General features: G+C 40.0%; 1 protein-coding gene across 6 annotated transcripts in view; it reads left to right on the forward strand.

Annotated features, from left to right (window-relative positions):
* Nucleotides 1-26,718, forward strand: part of ENAH (ENAH actin regulator) — a 75,312-nt gene extending 48,594 nt beyond the window's left edge. For 3 of the 6 annotated variants that reach the window (XM_033144677.1, XM_033144676.1, XM_033144675.1), the window contains exons 4-14: nucleotides 947-1,031; nucleotides 10,464-10,819; nucleotides 13,840-14,604; nucleotides 17,048-17,340; nucleotides 17,995-18,128; nucleotides 18,464-18,518; nucleotides 19,036-19,084; nucleotides 20,274-20,340; nucleotides 22,045-22,123; nucleotides 24,450-24,507; nucleotides 25,501-26,718. In XM_033144677.1, coding sequence (XP_033000568.1) covers nucleotides 947-1,031; nucleotides 10,464-10,819; nucleotides 13,840-14,604; nucleotides 17,048-17,340; nucleotides 17,995-18,128; nucleotides 18,464-18,518; nucleotides 19,036-19,084; nucleotides 20,274-20,340; nucleotides 22,045-22,123; nucleotides 24,450-24,507; nucleotides 25,501-25,538 — 1,979 coding nt within the window. In that variant the 3' untranslated portion in view covers nucleotides 25,539-26,718. Of the gene's footprint in view, nucleotides 1-946; nucleotides 1,032-3,029; nucleotides 3,170-10,463; nucleotides 10,820-13,839; nucleotides 14,605-17,047; nucleotides 17,341-17,994; nucleotides 18,129-18,463; nucleotides 18,519-19,035; nucleotides 19,085-20,273; nucleotides 20,341-22,044; nucleotides 22,124-24,449; nucleotides 24,508-25,500 lie in introns of those variants that run through there. The other 3 variants (XM_033144680.1, XM_033144679.1, XM_033144681.1) reach the window with 3 other exon arrangements.
* Nucleotides 26,719-26,925: the final 207 nt, after the last annotated feature.

A 26,925-nucleotide genomic window follows, 5' to 3' on the forward strand; every position in this document is an offset into this window, starting at 1 on the left:
CCCCACATGATTTCTACTGGCCCGCTGCCAAGCATTTAAAGCTAAAATTGTGCACGTTAGAGGTGCATAAGCTAAGAGTTGACTGTATTTCATATGGATGCCAATTTCATCTGTATATCAGGACATCTGGAGGGCTTATATTAATTTATATTTTTAGTTTAAATGTAGGCAGTGATAGTTATTGTATCTGTAATGTGAATTGATTATTTTTTGTTACTGTTAATATCATTTATTTATATTTGTTGTGTTGTGTTGTATTTTTTCATTCCCTGTCTATTTCTTTGTTAAATTTGCAAATAAAAAAATTAATTTAAAAAGCAGAGGAAGCTGGATTGGTCCATTGGGGGGGGGGATCCACTTTGAGACCTTTACTGTCTCGAAATATCCAGCAAACCAATTAAGCTCTCACAAATGTATTTTGTAAACTTACCTCTTAAGTTGGTGTAATAGATCAAATTTGTAGTGGTTCATATGTTAGAATTCAGTTTCTAAGCATTGCAGACTGCAAAGGTAATATATGTACATATTAGGTATTAGAATTAACAATGAAAAATCATCTACTAAATTTTCATTTCACCTCCTCTAAATATAGAATTATACTGATGTGGGTTTGGGTTTCTACTTCCTGTTGATTTTGGTTTTCTGTTTAGAAGGCTCTTAAACTCTATCTAATCTTGCTTCCCAAATAATTGTTTTAAAATTTTGGAATCTTTTAAAGGTTTATAAATATGTGTGTTCTCCACACTCATCATATTCCTGCTGAATATATCAGTTTACATTTTGAAAAGATGTGGAGCAATATTGATGGTGATGCCCAGTTTGTTTTATGTATTTTTTAGGCTATTTGCTGCAAATTTAATAAGTAGTCAAAAATTGAAAGTTGATTTCTTATTGGACTTTACATGTGCCTTTTGCATAAAAGCTGAAGTGTAACTTGCTTTACTAGGTCCAACGTTGCCTCGACAAAATGCACAACTTCCCCCACAGGTGCAAAATGGCCCATCACAAGAAGACTTAGAAATCCAGAGAAGGTTAGTGTGGTTTTATATAAAATAGTACTATTATGATGGTGATTGGGGAAGTATTTGTTGGGGGGGGCAGTTAGTGTTTGGTACTATGGTATGTATTTTTGTGTTTTTATACTGTAAACCACCCTGTGATCCTTGGATGAAGTGTGATGTAGATATTTAATAAATAAATATTTGTTCATGTGAGGCTTTTCATTGTACATCAGAAAGTGCAGCATGGCCTTCTCTGAGTAGACATGTGTATTTCCGCACAGATTGGCCCATTTTGCATGTGATGCCTAGCCATTGCTTGCTTAAGCCATCATGGTTTAGCAAGGTGATCAAACAAACCATGGCTTATTTCTCCAAACATTGGTTTGTTTTCCAGCTGCTCTTGCATTATGGTTTTGTGGTTTTGGTTAATGATGGGTATTGGGTTCACATGTATTGCCAATACCTAGTTAAAACAAACCAAGGTTCATAAGACAAACCCCCACCCCCAAAATGGCTTCACACTGTGTTTTGTTAAGCTGCAGGCAAGATGTGTACATCACACAAAGCCATTGTTTAATAAACAGAAGTGTGTGGGGGGTAATTTTTGTGTTGATGTGTTTCTTTCTAGAGGTTTTTTTGTTTCTGTTGCAAAACTACATTTTACCAAGGCTATGGTTTACTACTTGATGTTAATGTACCTAATAGAATTATACTTGTTATTATATTGCTTTCTTTAACTTTCTGCATTTTGCAGTCTTATATTTAGTGTTAGAGGAAATATATAAAACAATCAATACCAACTTTGAAGTGCAAAATGGCCTACAGGAGCCAATTTTGTAAAATACACAATGATGTCATCCAGTCAGATATATAGGACAGGCAGCTTTCCTAAGTTGTTCATGCTAGTTTCTTTTTCTTTGGGGTTTTGGAATGATTCCTTGAGCTGAAGTTTAATTTCAACAATTGGAAAAGGTTCCTCGGAAATGTACACAGATGATAACATGTTTAGAAAGCAGACCCTATGAAGCAGTTCTGAAGGAACTGGGTACAGCATACTAAGGAAGAAGAAGATGATGATTGAGTGGGGAAAGAGGGAATTCAGGTATTTAAAAGGAGATTCCCAAAGGGAACTGCTGGTTTAATTGTATTATTTTCAGCTTTCTTTAAGGTGCTAAAGGCAGCCATCCTTTATATGCTTATAAGCACCAGCGAACTTAATGGGATTTATTTATAAGATGTCCATCAAGGATAGGCTAAGAACCAAGCAATTACAGGGTACGGATATTAAACATTTTGGAGGGGGGCAGTTCCTATAAGAACACTTGAACACTGATACTAGTTAATAAACCTGTAAGGGGTGCTTCAGCCATAAGAATACGGTATGTTCTAGGGAGACAGGAGGGTGGGATTAAATAACTTATTGCTGTTATTTCTTTTGTAAGCACAAAGTGTGGCTAGTGTTTGAAAGTAAAGAATCAGATTGATCAGACCAGTGAATCATATTCTTAGATTGTGCGTTTCTTGTTGTACACATACATCACTTCTCTTAATGTGAAGTAAATATTTGTCAAATGTGGATTGCCTCCTGTTTGGCTATTGCTGCAGCTACTGCCCATGCCAATATGGTGCCCTCCAGGAGTTGTGGACTACCAGTCCCACCCAGCAACCCTTTATGCTGGTCGGGGAGTTGTAATCCAAAAACATCTGGAGGGCACCTCATTGATTTCCGCTGTTCTAGAGTCTTTCAGGATGGTTGACACCAACACAGATAGCAACAAGCAGCTAAAATAATTGCTGGGCTTGTTCGGTTCGAATGCATTCTCTGTTGAATATAATATCCGGAACCCCATTTTAAGATTCTCAGAATAAAAGATCCTAACTGTTGTGTTTAAATAGAGCATTAGTTCATACATCTTTAAACGATTCATGATGTTAATATAGCAGCTAGAAGTGGTGCGAATGTCATGAATGTAAATCTGTTGCTGTATCTTATATCAGTTGGTAGCTGATTGAGTTAATATCTATAAATAAAGTAATTACCGCATGCCTATGCTTATAAAGAGGGCAGCTGTAAGAATTAGTATAGAGACTTCAGAAACAATGAAAGTGTATAGGCCTCCACTTATCCTTCAGAGGTATGATGGACCAAAGGTTGACCGGCTTCTGCTGTAAGTAATCAATTTTAATTTTTCCAAAGAAGCTGAATTACTCTTAACCCATTTCCACACACTTAGTCAAAGTCTAGCCGGCCTCATGTAATGAAAGTTAATGAAAACACCTAGAGGTATTACTTTTGAAAATCACTTGAGGGGGATTTGTCTCTGTATAAATTTATAGGCATTTTTGTATCACAGGAGCATTTAAATATTGGTGTATGTAACCAAAACAAGTTTTTAGCTGTGCGCACAGCAGCATTCTGCTCTACATCTTTTAAAAATAATAGACTAGATCTGGGACCTCATGAGCCCTTCTCACCCTCGGGCAGCTCCAGGTGCCCACTGTGCACCCTTTCCCGTCTAATTTTTATTTTCTAATTTTAAAATTAGATAGGTTTTTTTTTTTTTAATTTATTGGAGTGACTGCCTGTTCTGTTTTGGGCGGGGTGGGGGGAGCTTGTCTGTGTTTAGTGAGTTTTTTTGTTTTGTTTTGTTGGAAGGGGAAGGTTTCTGAGCAATGCTAGCTTTTCTTTTGTGAAATAGGAGTTTCTTCGATTTTCAAATCTGCCCCCAGGCCCCAAAACATTAGGAACTGTTGAACTAGACTGATATCCATTTGATAATATAGGATAATATAGAAAATGTACGATTTGGCTGATGATTCTAATCCACGCTTTTGAATGTTTGTGATGAGGCTGTAAATAAAGACATTTTGGTTACTGTGTGCTTTTAAATTCCTAACCTATCCTGCAGTATTATTATTTTTTAACAACTGGTAAACCAAACTAGCACATTTCAAAATAGCATTTGAATGACTTTTAAGACACCAGAGTGACTTTAATCTTTGAAGAGGTTGATTACACTTTTGCCCAGAAAAATCAATGCAGACTCTATTTTTAGGTAGTCTTCAAGCTCTTAAATAAGCTTTCCATGTGTGACATGTCAAAAGCACTTTCAGGTGATCAGGCAAGAAATATTTGGTGGCTAGTGGAGAGTGTGTGTGTGTTGGTACTCTCAGGCTGTAGATAAGGCAAAATCACTGAAACTTGTGTGTGTAGACAGGTACGGTAATAAAGTAGGTTAGGAACTTCTGTAAGCTTGCTTGCTAGTTTGGTTGAAGTTGCCTTTGTTAACTTATTTGAAGGTCCTGAATTCAGTAACATGCTGGTATTTACTACAGCAGTTTGCTTAAAGGCACAAAAGGGGGGAAACAACAACTCCAAATGGGCAATGCCTTCATTCGGACCAACCAAAAAAGTCACAAAAAATGTGACAAGCTTTCAAGTTCTCCAGAATACCATATCTGTAAGATGTTGCAGAAATCCAGGTCTGGTGGGATGTGGAAAAAGTTTTGTTTTTTAAAAGGCTATATGTTGTAGCTGTTAGGCAAGCTTGTAGACTTAGTTCCAGAATGGGGATTGCAGGTTCATTTTGTCCCTTCCAGGTACTACAGATAAGTACGTGTCTTCCACTTAACTACTGGAATAAAGCAGTCATGGCTGTTTTCCACATTGTTTAAGAAAATAAAGTCTGGTTTGTAACCTAGCAATGCAACTTGATAACTGTAGCACCCTAGGCGAGACATGCTCATCTTGCAATCTGAGTTACCCAACTCAAAAGTTTGCCACATTTTTGTGACTTTTTGTTGATCCTAATAAAGATTAATCATTTGTGGAGTCAACAATAGTTTAAGTTACCATTATGCATTGTACTTGAGCGTCCCAATTTCAGTTGGTCCAGTATAGGGTTGAAAGGTTCTTAACTGGAAGTTAACATTTTGAATATATTTTATAATATAATATAATATTTATAATATTTTATCAGCTCCACTCTTCTAGTCCATTTCTGGAACCAATTTAAAAGTGCTATTTTTAACCTTCAAACCCATAAATGGCTTGGATCCAGTTTACTTGAAGCATTGGCTCCTCCCATACACTACCTCGACAGTGAAGTTGCAGAGTGTCACTGCCAAGTGATATCTGATGGGTGACTATGAAAGGAAGGGCCTTCTCTCTGATAGCATCCCAGCTGTGGAATGCTTAATCTTTGCCACATATTCCCACCCCGCCTCCCCAGTTCATATAATAATATGGCAGTTTTTCTATACGCTACCCAGACAATTTTTGGTTATGGGCAACATGGAAATATTGTTGCTAATATAACAATAACTCCTAGTATATTTTAGCAGTTAGCATGGTAACTGATAGGTAAGGAAGATTCCCCCAGTGCCATTGTGTCTAGAATATTTCAACACTGACAATATAAAACCAGGAAAAACAGTTGTATTCTTTTCATGCAAGAAAAGATTAAAGATCTGCCAAGTTGATACTTTAAAGGGATATTAAAAGCAAATGAGGATCAGCTCTTCAAGTTGTAAATGCTTTTCTTCTTCTGAAGTATGAATTTCCTTACTTGGCTTTTGAGATATATTAGCCCAGTTTGAGTGTAATGCAGCTAAAAGATAGTTTTTCACGAGAATAGGTATTTTAATTAACCTGAATTAGCTATTTAGTCAAGAAAATAAGTAATTGTAAAATGTTAAATAAGTTTTCCATTTTTAAAAAGTTAACTGTACTTCCATTCCTTAGAAATCTGGGACAGGGATTTATTTTTGCTTTTTTAAAGAAGAGAAAAGTAGGACACTAAAAATAGCTTTAGTGACTTAAAGAAAAAAGAAACTGAAAGAAACTGTTTTTTTTAATAGAACATTTTTATCTCCCTTTCAGTATTGGTCAAAAGAAGGGTCAGGCTTTTACAGTGGAGGCTCCTCTGTTGACCCTCCAAAGCCAAGGTCCAGTCTTTCTCCTCTGACACACAGTCATTAGTGTATTAATACATTTCCACCTACCAAGAGGCTTCCCATATGCTTCTGCCCATCTTTTCTGCTTAGCCAGTCAACAAAGTCACTACCTGCAGGTCCCACCCCTGTCTCTAGCATCTCCCTTCCACAGAAATGGCGTAGTTAGGGTGGTGGATTATTTTGCTCATTCCTCTCCATTTTTTTCTCCGTATGAAGACAATAAAAACCCCAAAGATTTATAACTGAGGTGGGGGACAGGGAACCGTGTATTCCTTCTGTGGGTGTTCACAAGCCAACCAGAACCAGTTGTACCTTGGAAGCTGAACAGAATCCGTTCCAGAAGTCCGTTCGACTTCCAAGGTGCAGCTTCTGATTGGTTGTAGGAGCTTCCTGCAGCCAATTGGAAGCCCCGCCAGACGTTCAGCTTCTAAAAGAAAGTTCACAAACCAGAACACTCACTGCTGGGTTTGCGGCGTTCTGGAACCAAAATGTTCAACTAGTAAGGCATTCGTCAACCAAGGTACGACTGTATTCCTCTTGGGATGTGGTCTGCAGCATGTGCCAGAGAGAAATATACCGTACATTTTACATTAGAAGTCTTGTTTACTTATATTTTTGTCTGTGTGTGTGTGTCAGTGGGAAGAGAGAAATAGGATATCTTCCTGCCTTTCCTTGCTGCCACCCGTATTTTCTTTGGATCTTCCTCCGCGCCCAGTGTCTTCACTAAGGAAAAGCAGGACATTCTGGGATCAAATCAGAACCCAGCTTCTGTAAATCTGGGACTGTCCCTGGAAAATAGGGACACCCGGAGGGTCTGGTAACCTGAAGTATACTTTTAATAATGTTTTAAATTGCAGATTGTGTTATTGTTTTAGGTTACAGTTTTAAGTGTTTTGCTTTGCTTTGGGAGACACCCAGAGACCAGTTCTGGGACATGATGCAGTTAATAAATTAGTAAATAAATGCAGTAAATAAATTAATTTGATAAATTAAATGCAGTTAATATATTAACCCCCACTTACCTGGGCGTAAGTGGAAAGAACACTCTAAACAAAAGGGTAGATTTATGAGATTAGCTGCGTTGTTCCTTAACTGCAGGACCAAGCGAATCACTTTTAATTGATTCTGCATTATTGTGAAGGGAATTTCACTATCCTACATTTTTTCCTTACAACACTTTAGGGTTTGAAATCTTAGGAAGTAACTATGAAAAACTGACAGGCTTGGTTGCATCCAACTTTTACAATGAATTGCACTTAACCGAGTGGACAGGGAGATGGAATTTCTTCTGAAATGACATGAGATGCAACAGGGGACTGTAGAAGAAGGGGGAAATTGGCTTATATCTATCAGGGACTTCCCTTCTAGATGAAGGGAAGGCCTTTCCACTCATCCTGTTTCTTCTTTGGATCCATTCGTAGGGTTTTGTTGCATTTGTATCCTAACCTTCCTCCAAGTATCTGAGGGCCATTCATTCTTACTTAAACAATATTTGAGGTAGGTTTAGGCAGAACTAGCCCACCAATCTTTATGTCAGTCGAATGCTTGTATCTATGGAGAGATGCATCTTTTAAACAAAGGTAAATCATTTCCCAAAGGAAAAATAGGAGATGGGCAAATTAATAGAACCTCAGCTGGATTAATCTCTTCCTGCTAATTAGCTAGCTTGGATGTTGTTTTCCACATGAACTGAAGCTACCAGTAATTCTATGGTTTTATAATGCATGTTCAGGGATATGGCAGCAATAACTTAAACATTAATTGGAAATTTAAGCACTGAACTAACAAGATGACAGGGTAGGAGTCTTAATGAATGGACTTGGGGAGTGCTGATGCTGCAGAGTTGTTGAAACTAAGCAGGTGTGAATGTAGTCAGCCCCCTTTATACGAGACCTTGTGACTATAATAGTTGAATATGATACTTTCCTCTTTTATCTTCTGCAAAAATTCCAAAAGAAAAGTTACTAAGGACGTTAAAGTAGCAAGTGCTGTTATTCTGTATATGAGAAGGGTCATTGTGATTCCAAGTGAGCTGGAGTAAAATTTAAAACTGAAAAAGATTTAAATGCACAGGTTAAAAGGGAACAAGTTAAAACTAGCTAAATTGGATTTGGAATTGAGGTGAACTACAATGAAGAATGATACAAATGAATGGAAGCTGTAAATCTCTACTGCCCTCTATCGGGTGATCCCTCTGATGTGAAGAAAACAGAGCTTGCTTTTCAAATCACTTCTGTGAGGTATCCAGCAATTCACAAGGTTTGCTGTAAAAGGTTCAATTTTCAGTGGCTTGGCGCTAAGAATTGCTGTTTCAGGAAATTGGTGTATATGGTGGTGCAAATCTACTGCTGCACAGAACATTAAATTACGATTTCAAGGATGTCGAACCAGCATTTTATATGCAAACACCCCTAAAATCTTTAAAATTGTGGTGCCTCTCATGAGTTGTTTTATAAAGGGTAGTAGTTACCAGTCAACCTTAGATACAGGCTTGGATGTCTTAGTGTTATCTTCACATGTATCACTTTATTCTTATCTAAGATCAGTTTTGTAATGTGGGAATGGCTGCATCATTTTTCCATAGTATATTTTGAGAAACAGAGGCATGCATGGATACCAGGACCTCAAATGTTATATAGCAAATAGTCTTTAGCAAAAAGAGAGAGGTTTTAATTAATTTATTAACAATGTATGTGCATCATCAGGCAAAAAAAAGATGCATTATTCTGAGTATTTTTAGACATTGTTTCAGTAAGCAACAAAGGGGAACCAATCTCTGCAATAGTTCATTGAAAATCCCTTTCCTGTTCCAAAGTCATTATCAGGCCAGTGAATTTCCACCCAAAAAAGGTGCTTTCTTCAGTGGTCCCAGGATATTCCGATACGCTGTTGTGACACTTTGTAGCCATTTTTTAAAAAAAATTCAATAAGAACCTTATCTTTAGGGTGTGCTAGATTCACTTCAGATATGCTGCAGGGGAACAGAATCTTAGCATGTCTGTAATAACAGGAAATAATCTATTTAAGACTCCCAAATGGCTCAGCAGTTGGTGCTCCCAACATGTATGCATGAAATTATCATCCATTACCCCATACTCACTACAACTAACTCGAGTGGTTTTATATAATTTACATCTTTGTGGCAATAAGGTGTTACCTGTGCAATATTTTATATAGCTTCTCTTGTGCTTGCAAGACTACGTACGTCATGTGGGACTCCAGGTCCCTTCCAACTCTACAATTATATGATTCTATTACTGTATTCTATTATTTGAGCTCCGCCTACTGGTAGAAGTCAGAGTTTGCCGTTCTAAAACATTCTGGAGCTCTCCTCCCCTCACAAACACCATCTAAAATTCTTCCTCAGTGCTGTAGTAGCATTTCCACCCCCAGTGCAAAGTTTTGTCTGCTTTCCACTGTCCACCCATTACCTTCTTCCTTTCTCCTGTCTTTCTCCCAACTAAGAAGACCTGCCATTCCCTTGAGGCCCCTGAAAGCCTATACTGCCACAACTAAAGCTTGTTGTCAGTCTGTCACCCTTATTCCTTGCATAGGAAAGTTTCTAATTCCACCTTAGCCAGGTGGACTAGGGCTTGCATCACTCTGGCATGTAATTGCTTCATTTAAAGCCTACCAAAATTCTTGATTCATTATTTGAAAGCTATCCTAGAGCAGTGCCATGTGGGTAGAAGTAACTTTATTTATTTACGTAAACTTCCTTGGGGATGCTTTTGGATCAACAGGCAAGCTAAAAATGCAAATTAAATAAGAAGTGGTATGGAGACTATTGTCTGAAGAGTGGGATATAACCTGTGTTATTACCTGTGTTCAAAATTGGCCAGGTGTCAGGTGCATTTTGCACCTGGCTATCAACCATTTGCGACCAAGTGAAGGTGCCCAGGTGCCAAGATGGCACCTGACATCTCCACCATGTGGAGGTGAATGCCTGGGGATCTTGACTGTTTTCACACACTAATACCACATCCTGGATAATTCTATCAGTTATCAGAATGAATTTCAGGAACCAAAATGATTTTTTCTGTCCAGCCTGAGCAGGAGCAGTGAACAATATTATAGTTAATTATTGTAGCTTTCTCACAGTTGTGAAGAATATTCTTACGTTATGAATGCTCTGTGTCACCATTAAGAAAAAGAGGTCGGAATTGGCCAACGTATATGTGGACTGTCCCTGGATCAAGTGACTTTTCTACTTTTAAGTTCTCAAACTTCTTAACCTTGCTCAAGGTTGTCATCTGAACTAGCCAGATGTTTAGCTGATAATCAGTCAAAAAATAAGACTTCAAAGCCATCTTGCCCCAAAATGGCAACTAGACATTCCATTTTGGCGACCGTAACCTTGGTTTAAGGAACCATTTGGTGTCTAGCTTATATATCTTGAGTTTCCAACACAGATTATTATGTCACACACTGGCTCGCTGTGTATATGTTCGTAGTCAGGTGGTTTTGACTCTTCATTTTAACACCCCTCGTTTTCCTCTGTTTCAGGCAGCTGCAGGAGCAGCAACGGCAAAAGGAGTTGGAAAGGGAGCGGCTGGAACGCGACAGGCTGGAGCGCGAGAGGCTGGAGAGGGAAAGACTAGAACGAGAGCGACTGGAGCGCGAGAGGCTGGAGAAGGAGAGGCTGGAACGAGAGCGGCTAGAACAGGAGCACCTGGAGAGGGAGCGGCTGGAGAGGGAGCGGCAGGAGCGAGACCGGCAGGAGCGCCTAGAGAGAGAGAGGCAAGAGCGGGAAAGGCAGGAGCAGGAGAGAGCAGAATGGGAAAGGCAAGAAAGGGAGCACCAGGACCAACTGGAAAGAGAGCAGCTGGAATGGGAAAGAGAAAGAAAACTGTCAAGCGCTGGTAAGAATCGCAGTGCGTTGTTTTGAACTGTTACGTGATGAAATTGATCAAAGTAATCACGTATTAAAATGTCTTATTTCCTGTTTTCCTGTAAACTAACTTCCAAAAATTGGAACCTTATTGCCAGCAACCAAACTTTCTGTATTTCTCAAATAATATATGTGTAGGATAGTGTTTTTGAGCTTTCATTAAGTGCCTTCTTTCTTTTTTCTGTTAATTTTAAGACGTAGCTTATATAACATCAGTTAGGAAAGAAATCCTGCGTTGATCACTTAAGAAGGAAGCCTAGAGTTCTGTGCTAAGTGAACTACAGATTCTCACAACTCAGTATCCCTGTCCCTTAATGCTAATCCCATTGCCAGAACTTTAAATCCTCCTCTTATCCTGGGCTCTGTTTCTGTTCTTGCCCTCTTGTTATCCTTGTGTATCACTTTCTTCTCAGCCTTAGCCTCCTCTATCCTGTCCTGTAACCTTGGGTCCTGTATGTCCCTTACCTTTCAGGACTTGGGTGAGAGGTGTGTTGTGCTTGAGGAATGCTGCTTATATCAGGCAGTGTTCGTTCTCTCAGTGTGGCTCCAACTATAAGCGCACTAGGGATTTGATGGCCAAGGTCTCTGGCAGTTTTACCAGCCAAACTTGGTAATTGAGAGGAAACTTTGACATTGACGTCTGTCAGTTGTCTGCGTAATTGAATGTTTGGCATGAGAGTTTAATGCCAGTAGACAGACCTTGCGCAAAGAGTCTTGCAAGTGTCTTTTAGCAAGTTGTATGGATAGTATTTTAGATTAGTCACTGTACAAAATTACTTGGATCAAAGATGGAACTGTATTCTTTGGTTAGTACTTCTTTGAACACAGAGCTATGGCTTTTGTTGTTGTTGTTGTTGAAAACTACATTGATAAATGGTTAACTTGAGAAAAACTTTCAAAATCTTAGTTTGTTTCCAAAGACCAACCAATAAAATATGAGGTATAAACTGACAATTGGTGCAACAGATCCAGTAAAATATGACCCAGCCAATAGTTCTTGCTATGATAGAGTAGCACAGAATGCTTAGGACGCCTGGCTGTTTATTTTTTTGTTTTGTTTTACATGATCAGAAAGTTGGGCCATCTCTTTCTGGGGAATGTGACATTATTCATTTTATATTCTTCCAAGGCTACATGCCTCAGAGACTTGTGTATAAATCTACAGCATAAGACTTGCTTCATTGCTGAACGGTGCTGAACAGTGCAGGCCGGTGTGTGTTTTCTTGAGGCTAAATGGCTCAGGAAATGTGCATCACCCTTGAGTATAAAACCTAGAACTTCAGGAATGGTTGCAAGTTCATTACAGCACAATGTTCTTGTTTGGACATAACGTTAACAGTAGCCCAGCTTTCCCTGGGAATGTGTACTTTTCTTCTACAGTGTAAATGTGAGAGGAGTTCAGAAGCTTTTGCTTCTGTGTTTGATTAACCACAGCTTGCCATGTTGTCTGAACCTGGAGGAACTGTGGTTAGTAGCAACAAGCCAACTTCATAAACTATAATTCGTGAAGCTGGTTGGTTTTGGGTAACTTTAGTTAATCTTAATTACAGTTTAGGCTTCAGATGATACACTGAAATGCACTTAATAAAAATTGGAAACAGAAGCTTCTGATCTCCTCTCATCTGCATTTCTTCTCATCTGAATGAAGCTAGTGTAATAGCATATGCAGGCAATAGCCTGTAGCTGTGTAAAACCTTGTTTCTCAGTGTAATCAACATAGACTTGGTTTGTGCAGATTTGCTCAAATTATTAGCCCATATTTTTTACTAGTATGCCTGCAAATATTTTTGATAGCTGCAAGTGGCACATCAGCACTCTAAAATAATTTCTCTTCCAGTGTCCTAAAGCTAGATTCTGCCTTGCCCTGTAAACAGGAGGCAGTTCTTACTTGACAAAGGCAAGCAGGCAAATGGCTATTTGCAATCCTGAATTCTCAGCTACTTTTTTCTACTGTATTTCCTGTTTCTAATTAATGAAATATTTGCTTGAAGAATTAACCACCTGTAAAGTGGAAATTTGTATAAGCCAGTCACTTTTGAGGAAGAATTTTCTTAATTTTTCATGTTTCACATGCAGGTCTTACTTTTGGGGCATAGTTTCTACTTACTATTGATGAAGTGTGAGCTTTCAACTGCAATCCTGTTCTCACTTACCTGGGAGCAAGTCTCGCTGAATTCTGTGGTCTGCTTCAGATACCATTTTAAATCATTGTTAAAATTAAACTATGCTTTAATGTGAACGAGCAGGGTGGCTGGCTGTATGTTGCATGCTATCCCATGCCTATGAGTTGTTTCTCTCCCAACAAACCATGAGTGGTAAGCCAAGAAGAAATTTTGTCTTCCGCTCATGATTTGCTTGGAGAGGAACAGGCCGCTAGTCTCGGTTCACATATAATGTGAATCCAGCCTCTGGTTTGTTTCTTCCCTGGTGTCCAAAAGGAAGGTGTTGGGGAGGAGTACAGCAGGGCATTTCAAGGACTGTGCAACAGCATACTGTTTATTCACATTAAACTATAGTTTAACTTTAACTGTGATTTAAAATGATACCTAAACCATGCCATTGGGGCCTACATCTGAGCAGAAAATGCACTGGATTGCACTGTTCATATGCTGAAATTGTCATTCAGTAGTATTTTTTTTTAAAAAAAAATTCTTAAGATCACTTCACTTGATTCCAACCAATTGATTTTGCTGATTACCTTTGAGAACTTATTCTGTAGTGGAGGGGTTTGGGTGTTGTTGTTTTTGCACTTCCAGAATGTGCTTGTAAATTCAAATGTTGGCACAAATATATATGGTGAAATTGGAAGCATCTGTTGACAGTGTATAAATTCTCCTAACAGTAATTTACTTGTGCCTAATCCTCTGGTACTAACTATAGTCTACATTTATACATTTTGTTTGAATGCTGGTTTTGTTGCTTCATTAGCTCCCTTTTTCTCTCTCTCCTCTTTTATCCTGCCTTTGCTGCTGCTTTCCATCTTCTGTCCAGCTCCATCTTACGACAACTCCCCGTATAGTACTTCACTTCCTGAATACTCCAGTTGCCAGCCTCCTTCGGCACCACCTCCTTCATATGCTAAAGCAATGTCAGACTCTACTCCGGATTATGCTAATATGACTTCTGCACAATCGGTTTCCTCTCCCCCCACACCACCACTAAGGCACTCTGCGTCACGTTTTGCTACATCTTTGGGCTCTGCCTTTCACCCTGTCCTTCCACATTACGCCACAGTTCCTCGTCAAGTAAACAAAAGTTCTCGGCCACCTTCACCTGTGAACCCCCCAGCCCCTTTGCCCCCTAGTACCAAGTCCACTACTTGGTCTGCTTCTAGTTTTGCACCTCTTCCTCCTTCTCCACCTGTAATGATTAGCAGCCCACCAGGCAAAGCCACTGGCCCAAAGCCTGTTCTCCCCATTCCAGTAACCGCTCAACTATCCCAGTTGTCCCCATCCCCTACTGCACCCAATGGTCTTCCAGAACTGGCAAATTATCCAGCACCTTCACCACCTACCTCTGGTCCAACGCCGCCACCTTCCTTTCAGCCTCTCTCGCTCTCTGGACCTCAAGCTTCCTCTCCAAGTTCCCCTAATGCCTCGACTCCCTCATCCAAGCCTAGTGTTCTCCCTTCTCCCTCTGCAGCTCCCCCTGCCTCTGTTGAGAACTCTCTAAACTCTGTGCTGGGAGACTCCTCTGCTTCTGAGCCAGTCTTGCAGACAGCCTCTCAGCCGATTGAACCTCCTCCGTCCCAGCAGGGTAAGGTTTCCGTTACTGCTACTAATTAACTAATCAGGAATGCACTCAAAACTAATTTGCATCTGAAACTTGATTTATCCTGAAGAATTAGCATGTCGAAAAGCTGCAGTGATCTTAATACCCTCCGCAAAAGTTCAGCAGAATGCCGTGAGGAATTGTGAAACTTTGCAGAGCTGATACACGTTTTTTTCGGTCAAATTTAAATAGTATATTCCGTTTTGTTTTGTTTTGTTTTTCATTTCTGGAAGTCCGCTGGAAGAGTTTCGCTATGTGGTTGTTGCTTTTATAAATCATTAGACGTTAAATGAAGAATGGTGACTGTGAATTGGGTTTTTCTCAGTTCAGTATTATTCACTAAAAATATACAGAAAGCATAATTAGTAAGATTTAATACGTCCATTTAAACATACTTTGATTTGGTTTGTTTGTGTATCCAAAATTGTTTTTAAATTGCAGGTGTTGCATCAATTTAATATGTTTAGCTGCAATTTCTGAGGAACCCAAAAGCACTTACTTAATGTGATACAAATCTGGTTTATAACAAGATGAATTGATCCTTTTAATGTTTCCCTCAGTCTGGGCTAAACGTTTTAAAGAGTCTGTTACTCTAAATAACTCACAACTCAGGAGTAGGCAACCCTTTATTGATTTGAGGTGTTCCACCACTGCAAGGACAGATGAAAATCAACTTACATTTCATAGGAAATTTACTTCTGTAATTGTGGACCACCTTTGCTTAGGGATTTTTTTTAAAAAATAATCTAATCTTATTTTTCATCCAGTGGGGCAAAACTACTCATTCCATCAACATTTAAAAATCTTCTAACTCACTAATGTATGCTGTATTAATATTTCTGGAAATAAGCACGGGCATGAGGTACAAATGTATAAGGTATCATGTCTTAAGCTTTCTTAAATTGGTGGGATTTAGGCCTGTGTTCTTTAGACATAGTGGGGATACAAACATTATTGATGCTGTGATCATCACCTTGAAAGGAGGGTATTTTTTTATTTTTCTTACATTATGTATTTACTGTTTTTATGTTGTAAACCACCCTGTGGTCTTCAGACGAAGGGCAGTATATAAATTCAATAAATACAAATAAAGAAGAAATGTTGTAGAACTGGAAAAGGTGCAGAATGTGGGCAAAATGATGAAGGTGATGGAGCAGCTTAGAGCTTTTTAGTTGGTGAAAAGGGGACAGGCATAATAGAGGTGTACAAAAGTGGATAGACAGGTTTTTCTTGCTATTTTGGTTCTAGAAACTGAGATCATCCAGTGAAGGTGAACCCTGGGAGATTAAAGACCTACAAAATGAATTACCAGTACTCATTCACCTAGTTTAGGCATGGGGAACTTCCTAGTACAGCTCCCATTTCCCCCCTCATTGCTGTCTCCCCAGCAAACCACACCCATCTGCCACACAGCTGACATCATCTGTGATGTCAGGTGTGGGGCAGGTAGAAATGTGCCTGCCAGTGCACACCTGGGGAATCTTAAAGTGCACTGCCAAACCAGTTGGGGTTGGCTGCACTATGAATTTACTCATGGGGAACTCCATAGCCAGCAGATTCCGGCCAGAGTTGACCAGCTGATTGGTAACTTCAAACAGCACTTGTCTGGGCTTGAATACAGAGGAAAATGGGTCACCTGATATCATAGTGCTGTCTGATGATTGGCAGGTCAGAGTCACCCTCGGAGGGTGAGAGAACCCAGCATTTGGACCACCAGCTGAATCCAATTCCTCACTCCTGATGCAGTGGGCATAGTTAAACTATGGCATTTGGTACCACACGATGTAGTAATAGACACCATCTTGCACAACTTTAAAGTAGGGTTCGATACATTTATGGAGGATAAAGCTATCAATGATTACTTGCATCAAGGGCTATATGCTCTCAATACCCGTTATAGGGAATCACCAGCAGGAGAGGACTGTTGTGTTCCTGTCCTGCTTATGGGCTTCCCATCCCATATGCATTTGGCCACCATGTGAACAGAATGCTGGACTAAATGTGTCCTTGATTTGATCCAGCAGGCTCTTCCTATGTCATTGGGCTTCTATGCATAGATTTTTCTTGTGTACATCATGTTTTACCTCGTGTCTTTTAGAGTAGGGGTCTGTTTTGTTTTTTTGACCATGTTGTGCAAAGGCCACTCAGTATCACATCCCTCAAAACATTCTCTTGAATTTTGTTTGTGGCATCTCTATTTCCTCTTAAGAAGCTTTGAGGGTAGTTTTATTTCAAGCTGAATTATTTGTTCATTACTATTTATGTGTGCATATTAGAATGAAGGAATATTTTTCTTTGATATTGAAACTAACATGGGGACCGTGCAGGGTTTTTTTTTTTTCTTAATGTAGTATAGAATTGGTTTCCTGACAGTCTTCCCTTTTTGTCACAATTTTTGTTTGGTTTTTGTGTGTGTGTTTTTAATTAGGTGTTATCCAAGGACCACCTGCACCCCCACCCCCGCCCCCTCTCCCACCTGGCCCTGTCCAGTCACCACCAGCAGTCCCCCCTCCCCCTGGACCCCCTCCCCCTCCCCCTCTTCCACCATCGGGGCCACCTCCCCCACCTCCTCCTCCCCTTCCTAACCAGGTTCCTCCCCCACCTCCGGCCCCTCCTCTGCCTCCCGCGGGTTTTTCCATGGGATCGATGTATGAAGACCACCGCCCTTTAACAGGACTAGCAGCTGCTCTTGCTGGAGCCAAACTCAGAAAAGTATCGCGGGTAAGCACAGTTCCAGACATTTAAATTTTAACTTTCGAATTAAGGTCTTCATCTGCTCAGCCTGTTCATAACGAATGGCTAGAATAGCGATCAACAATGTCTCTAAAATGCCTATATCTAACTTTATTAGAATTAACTATACAGTGGTACCTCGGAAGTTGAACGGAATCTGTTTGACTTCCAAAACGTTCGGAAACCAAAGCGCGGCTTCTGACAATTGGAAGCTGTGGAAGACCCATCGGACGTTCGGGTTCCAAAGAACGTTTGCAAACTGGAACACTCACTTCCAAGTTTGCAGCGTTCAGGAGCCAAAATGTCCGAATACCAAGACGTTCGGGATCCAAGGTACGACTGTAATGGGATACTGTTAAGATGTAACCCAATATTGGCCTTGCAGGTCAAATTTGATAGGTGGGCAGGCTGCTGCTGTGCTTCTGCTGCTTCCACAAATAAACAAAACATGGAGCACAGCTTGGAGGTTCCTCAGCCCTGGGGTAAGGCTATGCTTTCACTTAGTCAAATTAGGCGACCTACTGGTAATACTTCGAACTTTTCCCAGAGTATTTCAGGCCTTTGTTGCCATCTATAAAAGCTGACTCCTCATTCTAACAATATAATTTCCATGTCTTTACTCTTGGGCCTTGTCAATTTAAGAATGAAGATTCTCCTAATACCAGTGGAGGAGCGAGCTCTGCTTCGCCCAAAACAGATACTGGCCGTGGGAATGGGCCGCTCCCGCTTGGAGGAAGTGGCTTAATGGAAGAAATGAGTGCCCTGCTGGCAAGAAGGTAAAATGATAGTTTAATTTTTACATCTTTAATATAGTTCTCACCGTACATGTTTGGCAGGTGTGTTTTTCCCATCATGGGAGCAAATGGCGAAGAGCTATAAACACCTCAGTTTCTTGGTATGCGTACTGTATGATGCGCCTATGATGTGAGCACATTTTCAGTGTGCACACTTACGTTTTTGCATGTCGAGTGTCATTTGTTTACTCATGCCTGTTTCATCCTTCAATGGAGGACAATTTCTACAAGCTGCCAAGGAGCGATAGCAAAGCCTTACGTTGGAAAGCAGTGTTGAGTAAGGAATAACTGAGTTCACTTTTTGTCCCTGCTTGAAGGAGACGAATTGCAGAGAAGGGATCATCAGAAACAGAAACAAAGGAAGAAAAAAATGTAAGTTGACAAATTAATTTGGCACAATATGCAATATAACCAAATTAAAGGTAATTCACACCTTATGCTTATTTTATTTACGTGATCACAGCTTTGCACACACCACACAGCTGCGATCATGGGCTTACCTGGCAGCATCTCAGAGCACTTGCACCTCCTGCCCTAAAGTTTGTTGCCATCAACAGGAGGGCTCTGAGACCCTGCCAGAGCTCTTAGGCCACCTTCCCACACCTGGTTAAGCAGCCCTCCACCTTGCAGAATGGGGGTTCCAGGGGTTCCTGATTTTACACATTTTTGTGTTTATACATGGACCCTCAGAACCAAACCCTCACATAAGATGCAATTTACCTGTATTTTAATTTTTGAGATTAACTTGCCTTAATGGGGAAAACTGCTTCAGTGCTTCAAATCTGCTAAAAACAACAACTTTAAATGTTCCATCTGATTATTTCACCTCACTTCCGGAAATTTTGACTAGACTTTCAGGTTGATTGTATTTTTCATCTAATTTAAATAGGAAGAACCAGAGCATTCAGCTTCAAAGCCTCCTTCAACAAGCACACCTGGTAAGTTGTACAAAACTGTGACATTCACATAGCTGACACAAATTCCGTGCATTCATTGTCCTTGCTTTTAAGGTTCACTTTCCAAAATCAAGTATGTCAGTAATAACTTTAGTTCTATATCTAGAACAAATTTCTAGTTTGACAAGCAAAATAGCAATCTCTGCAGCTTTTAATTGGATGCTGTTGCTTACTGTAAATATGGATGCAACAAATTTCTTAAGAGAGAAATGTTTGAATTCCTAGAATAATAGAATCATAGTGTTGGAAGGAACCCCAAACCTCATCCAGTCCAGCCCCCTGCAATGCAGGAATCTCAGCTTAAACATCCATGGCAGATGGCCATCCACCCTCTGCTTAAAAACCTCCAAAGAAGGAGATCCCACCACCTCTTGTGGGTTCTTCAAGGTCAGGCACCCACAAACTCAGCCCTCCAGATGTTTTGGGACTACAATTCCCATCATCCCTGACCACTGGTCCTGTTAGCTAGGGTTGATGGGAGTTGTAGTCCCAAAGCATCTGGAGGGCTGAGTTTGGGGATGCCTGTTCAAGGTGTTGTGTGTACATCAGGCAGGATTGAAGCCACCATTTCCATCTTAACCTGTCATAATGGGGCTTGTATATGGGCTCCCTTTTTTACTCTTCCTTTCAACCAGTTTTTTTTTTTTAAAGGGCATATATTTCCTTTTAAAGGACTGGTTGAAAGGAAATAGGTAAAAGACAATGAGGTAGATGATAGCCAGTGATTCAGTACTGCAAAATTCTTAGCAGGAGCTTTTTAAAAAAAATCTCTCTGAAGTGATAGGCCCACAGGATGATTGAGTTTGTACGATGGGTGTACATAGGAACAGAATGCCCTAAGGGCTGGGGTCTAAATTGTCTCTGTCTATCTGGGAAGACTTTCAGGTCACAGTCTATCACTTACTGAAAGCTCTGGCTTGGCATGCTGTGGGTAAAATTCAATATGGATTATTGGGAAATGGGTGGAGTATATAAGACAGCAAGTATTTCAATGTCACTGCTTAATCTGTGGTACACAGCCAGGCGCAAAGTGATTGGAGACATTCAAGTCATCTTAGTTCATAAAGATTACTCTTTTTAAAGTACTATTGTTAACAGCTCAGAGAAGGACTTTTATACAGCAGTAAACAAATGTATGTAAGTAACATCCAGTGATTTTTATCTCCTGCAGAACTAACAAGAAAGCCTTGGGAAAGAACGAGTGCAATGAATGGAAGCAAGTCACCCATTATCTCGAGGTAGTTGTCTTCTGTTTGCAGGGGACAACCTCCACCCACCCCAATGTGACTGGAACAGAGGGATTTTATTTTTTAAAACTGGATATTAAAATGCAAACCTAAGTATAGATAGTGTTCCGTATCAAATGAATCTTGTGCCAAGGAGTGGAAGAATCAAATACCTTTTAGCCCTTCAATTATTTGTCCTTTAAAGATTTTGTTTGTTTTTTATAGCAAAGCATCCAGTGAAAGATGAAGAGCAGTAATAAAAAAAGGGGGTGGGGTTACTTTCCTTTTTCAAGAAAGCCCGATACTGAATTATTAATTTTACATTGTCGTAGCTATCTTTCCTCAGGAATTAAACAAGTAACATATTTAGAATAAAGGTATACAGTAGTACCTCTAGTTACAAACTTAATTTGTTGCGGAGGTCCGTTCTTAACCTGAAACTGTTCTTAGCTAGAGGCGTACTTTCGCTAATGGGGGGCGTCTTGCTGCTGCCGCGCCACCGGCACACAATTTCCATTCTCATCCTGGGGCAAAGTTCTCAACTCGAGGTAACTCTTCCAGGTTAGCGGAGTTTGTAACCTGAAGCGTTTGTTACTTGAGGTACCACTGTACTAAGCCTAAGAAGCAGATTGTGTATGAGTTCAGCATTAATAAGGAGTTGAAAAATGATTTCACTACAGAGTGTTTCCCCCAGGGGAATGAGATTGCTAGAGCGCCGGTGGAGAAAAATTTATTCTAAATTGGACCGAACATGGGGTAGACCTCAACGTCGAGCCCACCAAGTGGCGATAGCAGCAGCGAAGAACAACTTCGCCGCCTCTATTGCATCTGCTGAAAACAGTTCCATGAGACTCTTTCAGGTAGTTCGTAATTTAACAGAACCACCTCCTCCATTGGGGTCCTGTAAGGACTCCCAAGATCTCCTGCAATGATTTTTCAAAAAAAAAAAAAATTGCAGATAAAATCACTCAAATTGGAACTAGTGATGGTGGTGAAGGTCCTGTGTGAGTGACTGGATGTGGTTGGAGGGTGGATGGTGGTTAATGGATAATGACATTGAATCCCGAGAATACATAAGTACTGTTTCGGGGGGGGGCAGGTGTGGGGGACTCCCTGGTCCTGTCCATTCTGTTTCCAGGGCAGCTCCATCTGGTATGATGGCTGAGACAATGCCTGCCTAAAGTAATACCTTTAGTGGATTCCTTCACTAGATCAAAAGCCTGTGGACAGAAGGAGTTTGGGTCCAAGCTTCACCAGCAATGAACAAATTTATCACGTAACCAAACATCCCATGGCCTTCCATCAGCTGTGTGTTTTTAGATGGACAGGGAAGCATTATTATAATTATAATTTAATATTGTTGCTGCTTTGAAGACTTTATATCAAGGCAGGATATAACTTTTTATGTAAAGGAATGCACTCAGAAGTGAAACTTCCATTTAAAATCAACAACGCAGCATTCTGCTTTTAATGGTCAGGTTGCCGTCTCCCAATATTTTTCAATTTGAGCAAAAGACCATCTAGGTCCAGCAGAAGCCGTTTGCTCATCAGTCAAGAAAACAGAATAATTAGACTTCTTAACTACTTGGCCGGCGGGGGCGGGGGGGGGTTGTAAAGGCATGGTAGGCAGTAGATCACTGTTCTTATAAATTGAATTGCTGGTGCAAGTGGCAGGTAGCATAGTTAACTTGAACCATGCTTGTTTGTTCTTCATAGACCAAAATCTGCATCCTCTGGGCAACCCAGTACGAATGGAGTACAGTCTGAAGGGCTAGACTATGACAGATTGAAACAGGTAAATATTTTATACTGGAACTCTAGTCCTAATATTTATGATATTGACTTTAATTATTTCAGGTTGACAACAAACTTTATTTCTATAATTTCTCTGCCATTTGAACAGCATGATGGTGTACAGCATGATAGAAAGAATATAATGCACACCAATTCATCATCATCAAACCTTTTATTGGCATCACATACAAACATCCATAGCAAATCAATACAGAATTACCACCTCCCCAGTGACACAGAACATTTAAAGGCACAACAATAAAACATTTTAAAAACAACAACAACACAAATATGCTTACTATGCAAGTCTTAAAGCAGTCTGTTGAAATATCTACAGAAAACATCTAAATATAGCTGCCTTCAGTCACTGTGTAACACTTTAATCAAAAGGTTTTAACCAGTTGTCAAACTGCCAACATAGGTGGTTAAACATGCATCCCACGGACAGTATTAAGCTTCTGGGCTTAATATTCTGGTTAATTAACAGACATTAAACCAGAATTCCTAGTTTTGACCTTAATAAGGAACTCTAGTTTTAAATCATCATCTCATTTTTTGGCAGAATTACAAGCCTGGTAGATGAAGGGAATGCTGTGGATATAGCCTATCTTGATTTCAGCAAGGTGTCCCATGATATTCTTGTAAAGAAGCTGGTAAAATGTGGGCTAGACAATGCTACCATTCAGTGGATTTGTAACTGGCTGACTGACCGAACCCAAAGGGTTCAATGGCTCCTCTTCATCCTGGAGAGAAGTGACTAGTGGGGTGCCACAGGATTCTGTCTTGGGCCCAGTCTTATTCAACATCTTCATCAATGACTTGGATGATGGGCTTGAGGGCATCCTGATCAAGTTTGCAGATGACACCAAATTGGGAGGGGTGGCTAATACCCCAGAGGACAGGATCACACTTCAAAATGACCTTAACATATTAGACAACTGGGCCAAAGCAAACAAGATGAATTTTAACAAGGAGAAATGTAAAGTACTACACTTGGGCAAAAAAAAATGAAAGGCACAAATACAGGATGGGTGACACCTGGCTTGAGAGCAGTACATGTGAAAAGGATCTAGGAGTCTTGGTAGACCACAAACTTGACATGAGTCAACAGTGTGATGCAGCAGCTAAAAAAGCCAATGCAATTCTGGGCTGCATCAATAGGAGTATAGCGTCTAGATCAAGGGAGGTAATAGTACCACTATATTCTGCTCTGGTCAGACCTCACCTGGAATACTGTGTCCAGTTCTGGGCACCACAGTTCAAGAAGGATACTGACAAGCTGGAACGTGTCCAGAAGAGGGCAACCAAAATGGTCAAAGGCCTGGAAACAATGCCTTATGAGGAACGGCTTAGGGAGCTGGGTATGTTTAGCCTGGAGAAGAGAAGGTTAAGGGGTGATATGATAGCCATGTTCAAATATATAAAAGGATGTCATATAGAGGAGGGTGAAGGTTGTTTTCTGCTGCTCCAGAGAAGCGGACACGGAGCAATGGATTCAAACTACAAGAAAGAAGATTCCACCTAAACATTAGGAAGAACTTCCTGACAGTGATAGCTGTTCGGCAGTGGAATTTGCTACCAAGGAGTGTGGTGGAGTCTCCTTCTTTGGAGGTCTTTAAGCAGAGGCTTGACAGCCATCTGTCAGGAATGCTTTGCTGGTGTTTCCTGCTTGGCAGGGGGTTGGACTGGATGGCCCTTGTGGTCTCTTCCAACTCTATGATTCTATGAAATGAGCAGGGTCTCTGAATGCATGGCAGAGAGGACATGGGCAAAGTGCACAGGCCTGAACCCGGTTTCTGGCTTCATAAATTGTGGTTATGAAGTACATAAGAATACCTCCTAATCTGACATAGAATTGCGTCTTAGCTAATTTCATTGTAAATAAGCACTTCTTTTTAAGGCATTGCATCAATACTGCCCCTGTTTTATGTAACATTTCCTGGGGTAGGGGGCAGGTTCTGTACACAGTGAGGCAGCAAAATCACACCTTTCTTCCTTATCCCATCACACTTGCCTATCTTGCCACTGAGATCCCCAAGTTTCCACAAATAGATGCAACAGTCAGTATGTGCGCAGTTCCCAGATTTGTGTGGTGGAGGGGAATTAGCTCTACATTTTGAGCTTGTGTTCCCTGGATTCTCTCTGTGCACAACCTCTATACAAAAGTAGAGGGGAATTATAATTTGATCTAGGTCATAGAAGCACTTCATTTGGAGTGTTGCTACTTGAAATTTAAAAGTAGGCTTGTTAAATCTTTTTCAATTTCAATACCTTTTAAATTGTCTTGGGCAAAACTTTTGACTTTTTAATTCTGTTCTGATACATAGGATATTTTAGATGAAATGAGGAAGGAATTAACAAAACTAAAAGAAGAGTTAATTGATGGTGAGTATTTCAACCTATGACTGATTTTCAGGATTTTAAGAATGGAATTGTATGAATGGGTTAGGGATTTGAAATGGAAAATTCTCAGACCTCACATGCTCACCTTTCATTGGCACATGATCCTGACCCCCAAATGTTCCACTATCACACTTACAATGGAGGAGTATGTTTCAATTGATCCAGAGTTTGGCTTCAGGTCCATGAGGCCTCTATCCACTCCTACCTGAATTTATATCTAGTTTTGGGGCAAGTCACTGTTTTGCCTCAACTTCCCTATCTATAAAATGGTGATGTAAATATCTGTTAAACTGGCCTACCTTCAAAAGGTGATGTTCGATTATAAACTTGGAATTTAAAGCAGGCTGCAGATTAAAAGCTCTGGATGAATAGTAAATGTCCTAAGACACTGCCCCACTTTATTATGTACTTAGGCTGGCTGTGGCACTCCCAGAACATTAGATTACCAGAGCATGGTTTATTGTGACAAGGCTATCTATCCAAGAATAACAATAGCTGTAAACCAGCTAGAGCTGGATAGAGGCACTCAGCACCACCAGAACCCCTTGGGCTTCCCTGTACAAAGCTGGATCCAAGAAAACACCCAGGCTATGTACCTGCTTTTTCATGGGAAATATAATCCCATTTAGAGCATGCTCTCTACCTAATTCCCAGATCCTAGAAACACCTAGCACCAGAGCCTTCATCTTGTCAGAATTCAGTTTCAGTTTATTAGTCTTTTTGAGACTACCACACCATAATGTAGCTCCCTTGGCCCAAAGCAAGATGAGCGCCACAACCCCGTAGTAGCCTTTGACTGGACTTAACCACCCAGGGGTCCTATACAGTACCTTTACTTTTTAGCTATAGCCACATTGTACTACGTTTGAGGAAACATTGTCTTGATACAGGTTTTCTCAAATGAACAGACCACATCCTTTCTCTGTTGAGATACTGCAGAGTTTAACAGCAATTTCCCTGCTTTTTCCAAATCAGCAATCCGGCAAGAACTGAGCAAGTCGAATACAGCATAGTAGGACTTAGCCGTTGTGACCACTGGTCTTGGCACAAAATCGACAACATTTTGCGAGCTGTTAGAAGAAAATGGGGGGGAAAAATACACTTGGAAGAAGGGCAAGATTCTGAAAGCTTTCAGACATCACTTCGGTATACGATTTCCCTTTGCTGCTGTTTTCTGACTTTAAACCTGGTGGAAAATGTTCTTAAGTTGCGGTAACGATTTATGCAGAAAATCCTACACCTGTCAGACGAGATCACAGTGCATTGAAATGTTTTCATTTCGAGATGAAGCTGCACATTCACAAATCATTAAGACTAAAAGAGAGAGAGAGAGAGAGGAGAAAAGCTTCGGAAGGCTTTTCAGAGAGGTTTTCTTAATGAAGGATTTAGCAAGTTATACTGTTGTACAAATGTATCTCAGGTTAGTCTTCCTATCATATGGGGTGTTTCCATGAATTAAAGATCAAACATGAATTCGGTTCACAAAATAAAGAACAGATAAGAGTATGTTGTAAAATAACGATGTTGGTGAATGAGAGATCTTCTAGGATGTGATGATATATTGAGTTTTGGAATCTTATGATAGGAAGCCTCTCTAGTTAGCCTTCGTTCAGTTTTGTAGGGAAAAATGCAAATGCTGTCCTGAGTATAAAGATGTAGATGCCTTCCTAAATTGTAATGCTTTACCAAATCTAAGACTTCTCCAGAAAAAGAAATCAATGGTCAAATGTAAATTGTTAGAGACTTACTGTAGGTTTTTGAGCTTTTAAGATTTATGCATGTAGACATTTTTGTAATATAACACAACCACAGAGTTGGCTTTTTAATTTAAAACATCATTGCATGCCACAAATATTAAGTAGCCTTTTTACAGTAAGGCCTAGTTAACGCCCAGGCAAAACTTGGGAGGTGTAGGGTTGGGGGGTAGGGTGACTTTTTTATTTAAAAAAATTTGTATTAATTACTGCACTATTTTTCCTTATATTGCATGCATGTGTAATAATAAGGAAAATGTTGTGACTTATCAGTAACCATGTTAAATAGAAGCAGATACTTAATAATTTTTTGTATCATTTTGTTTGTATTTCAAAATTAGTAATGCTTCAGTAAGAGGTTTGGAAACCCTTAAGCAATTTTGCTTCTTTTTCTTAACTTGGTATAAAGTTAAGCATCGTGATTAAACTTAGAGGTAATTTTCTTTTAAAAAAAAGAGGCATACAAAAGTAGTACAGAGCAGTCTTTCCACAACAGCTACTTGAACCTGTGCATTGAGGTCATTTTCTACTTAATTTGGGAGTGAGCATAGTGCAAGTGTTATTTATGCTGCCAATCCTTTAATCCCAGTTTAAGAGACTAGGAGCAGGTCATGAGATCATGTACTTCTTCCCAACCTCTCCCCAT

This window comes from Lacerta agilis, chromosome 3 (assembly GCF_009819535.1).
Source record: "Lacerta agilis isolate rLacAgi1 chromosome 3, rLacAgi1.pri, whole genome shotgun sequence".
NCBI classification, from domain to species: Eukaryota; Metazoa; Chordata; class Lepidosauria; order Squamata; family Lacertidae; genus Lacerta; species Lacerta agilis.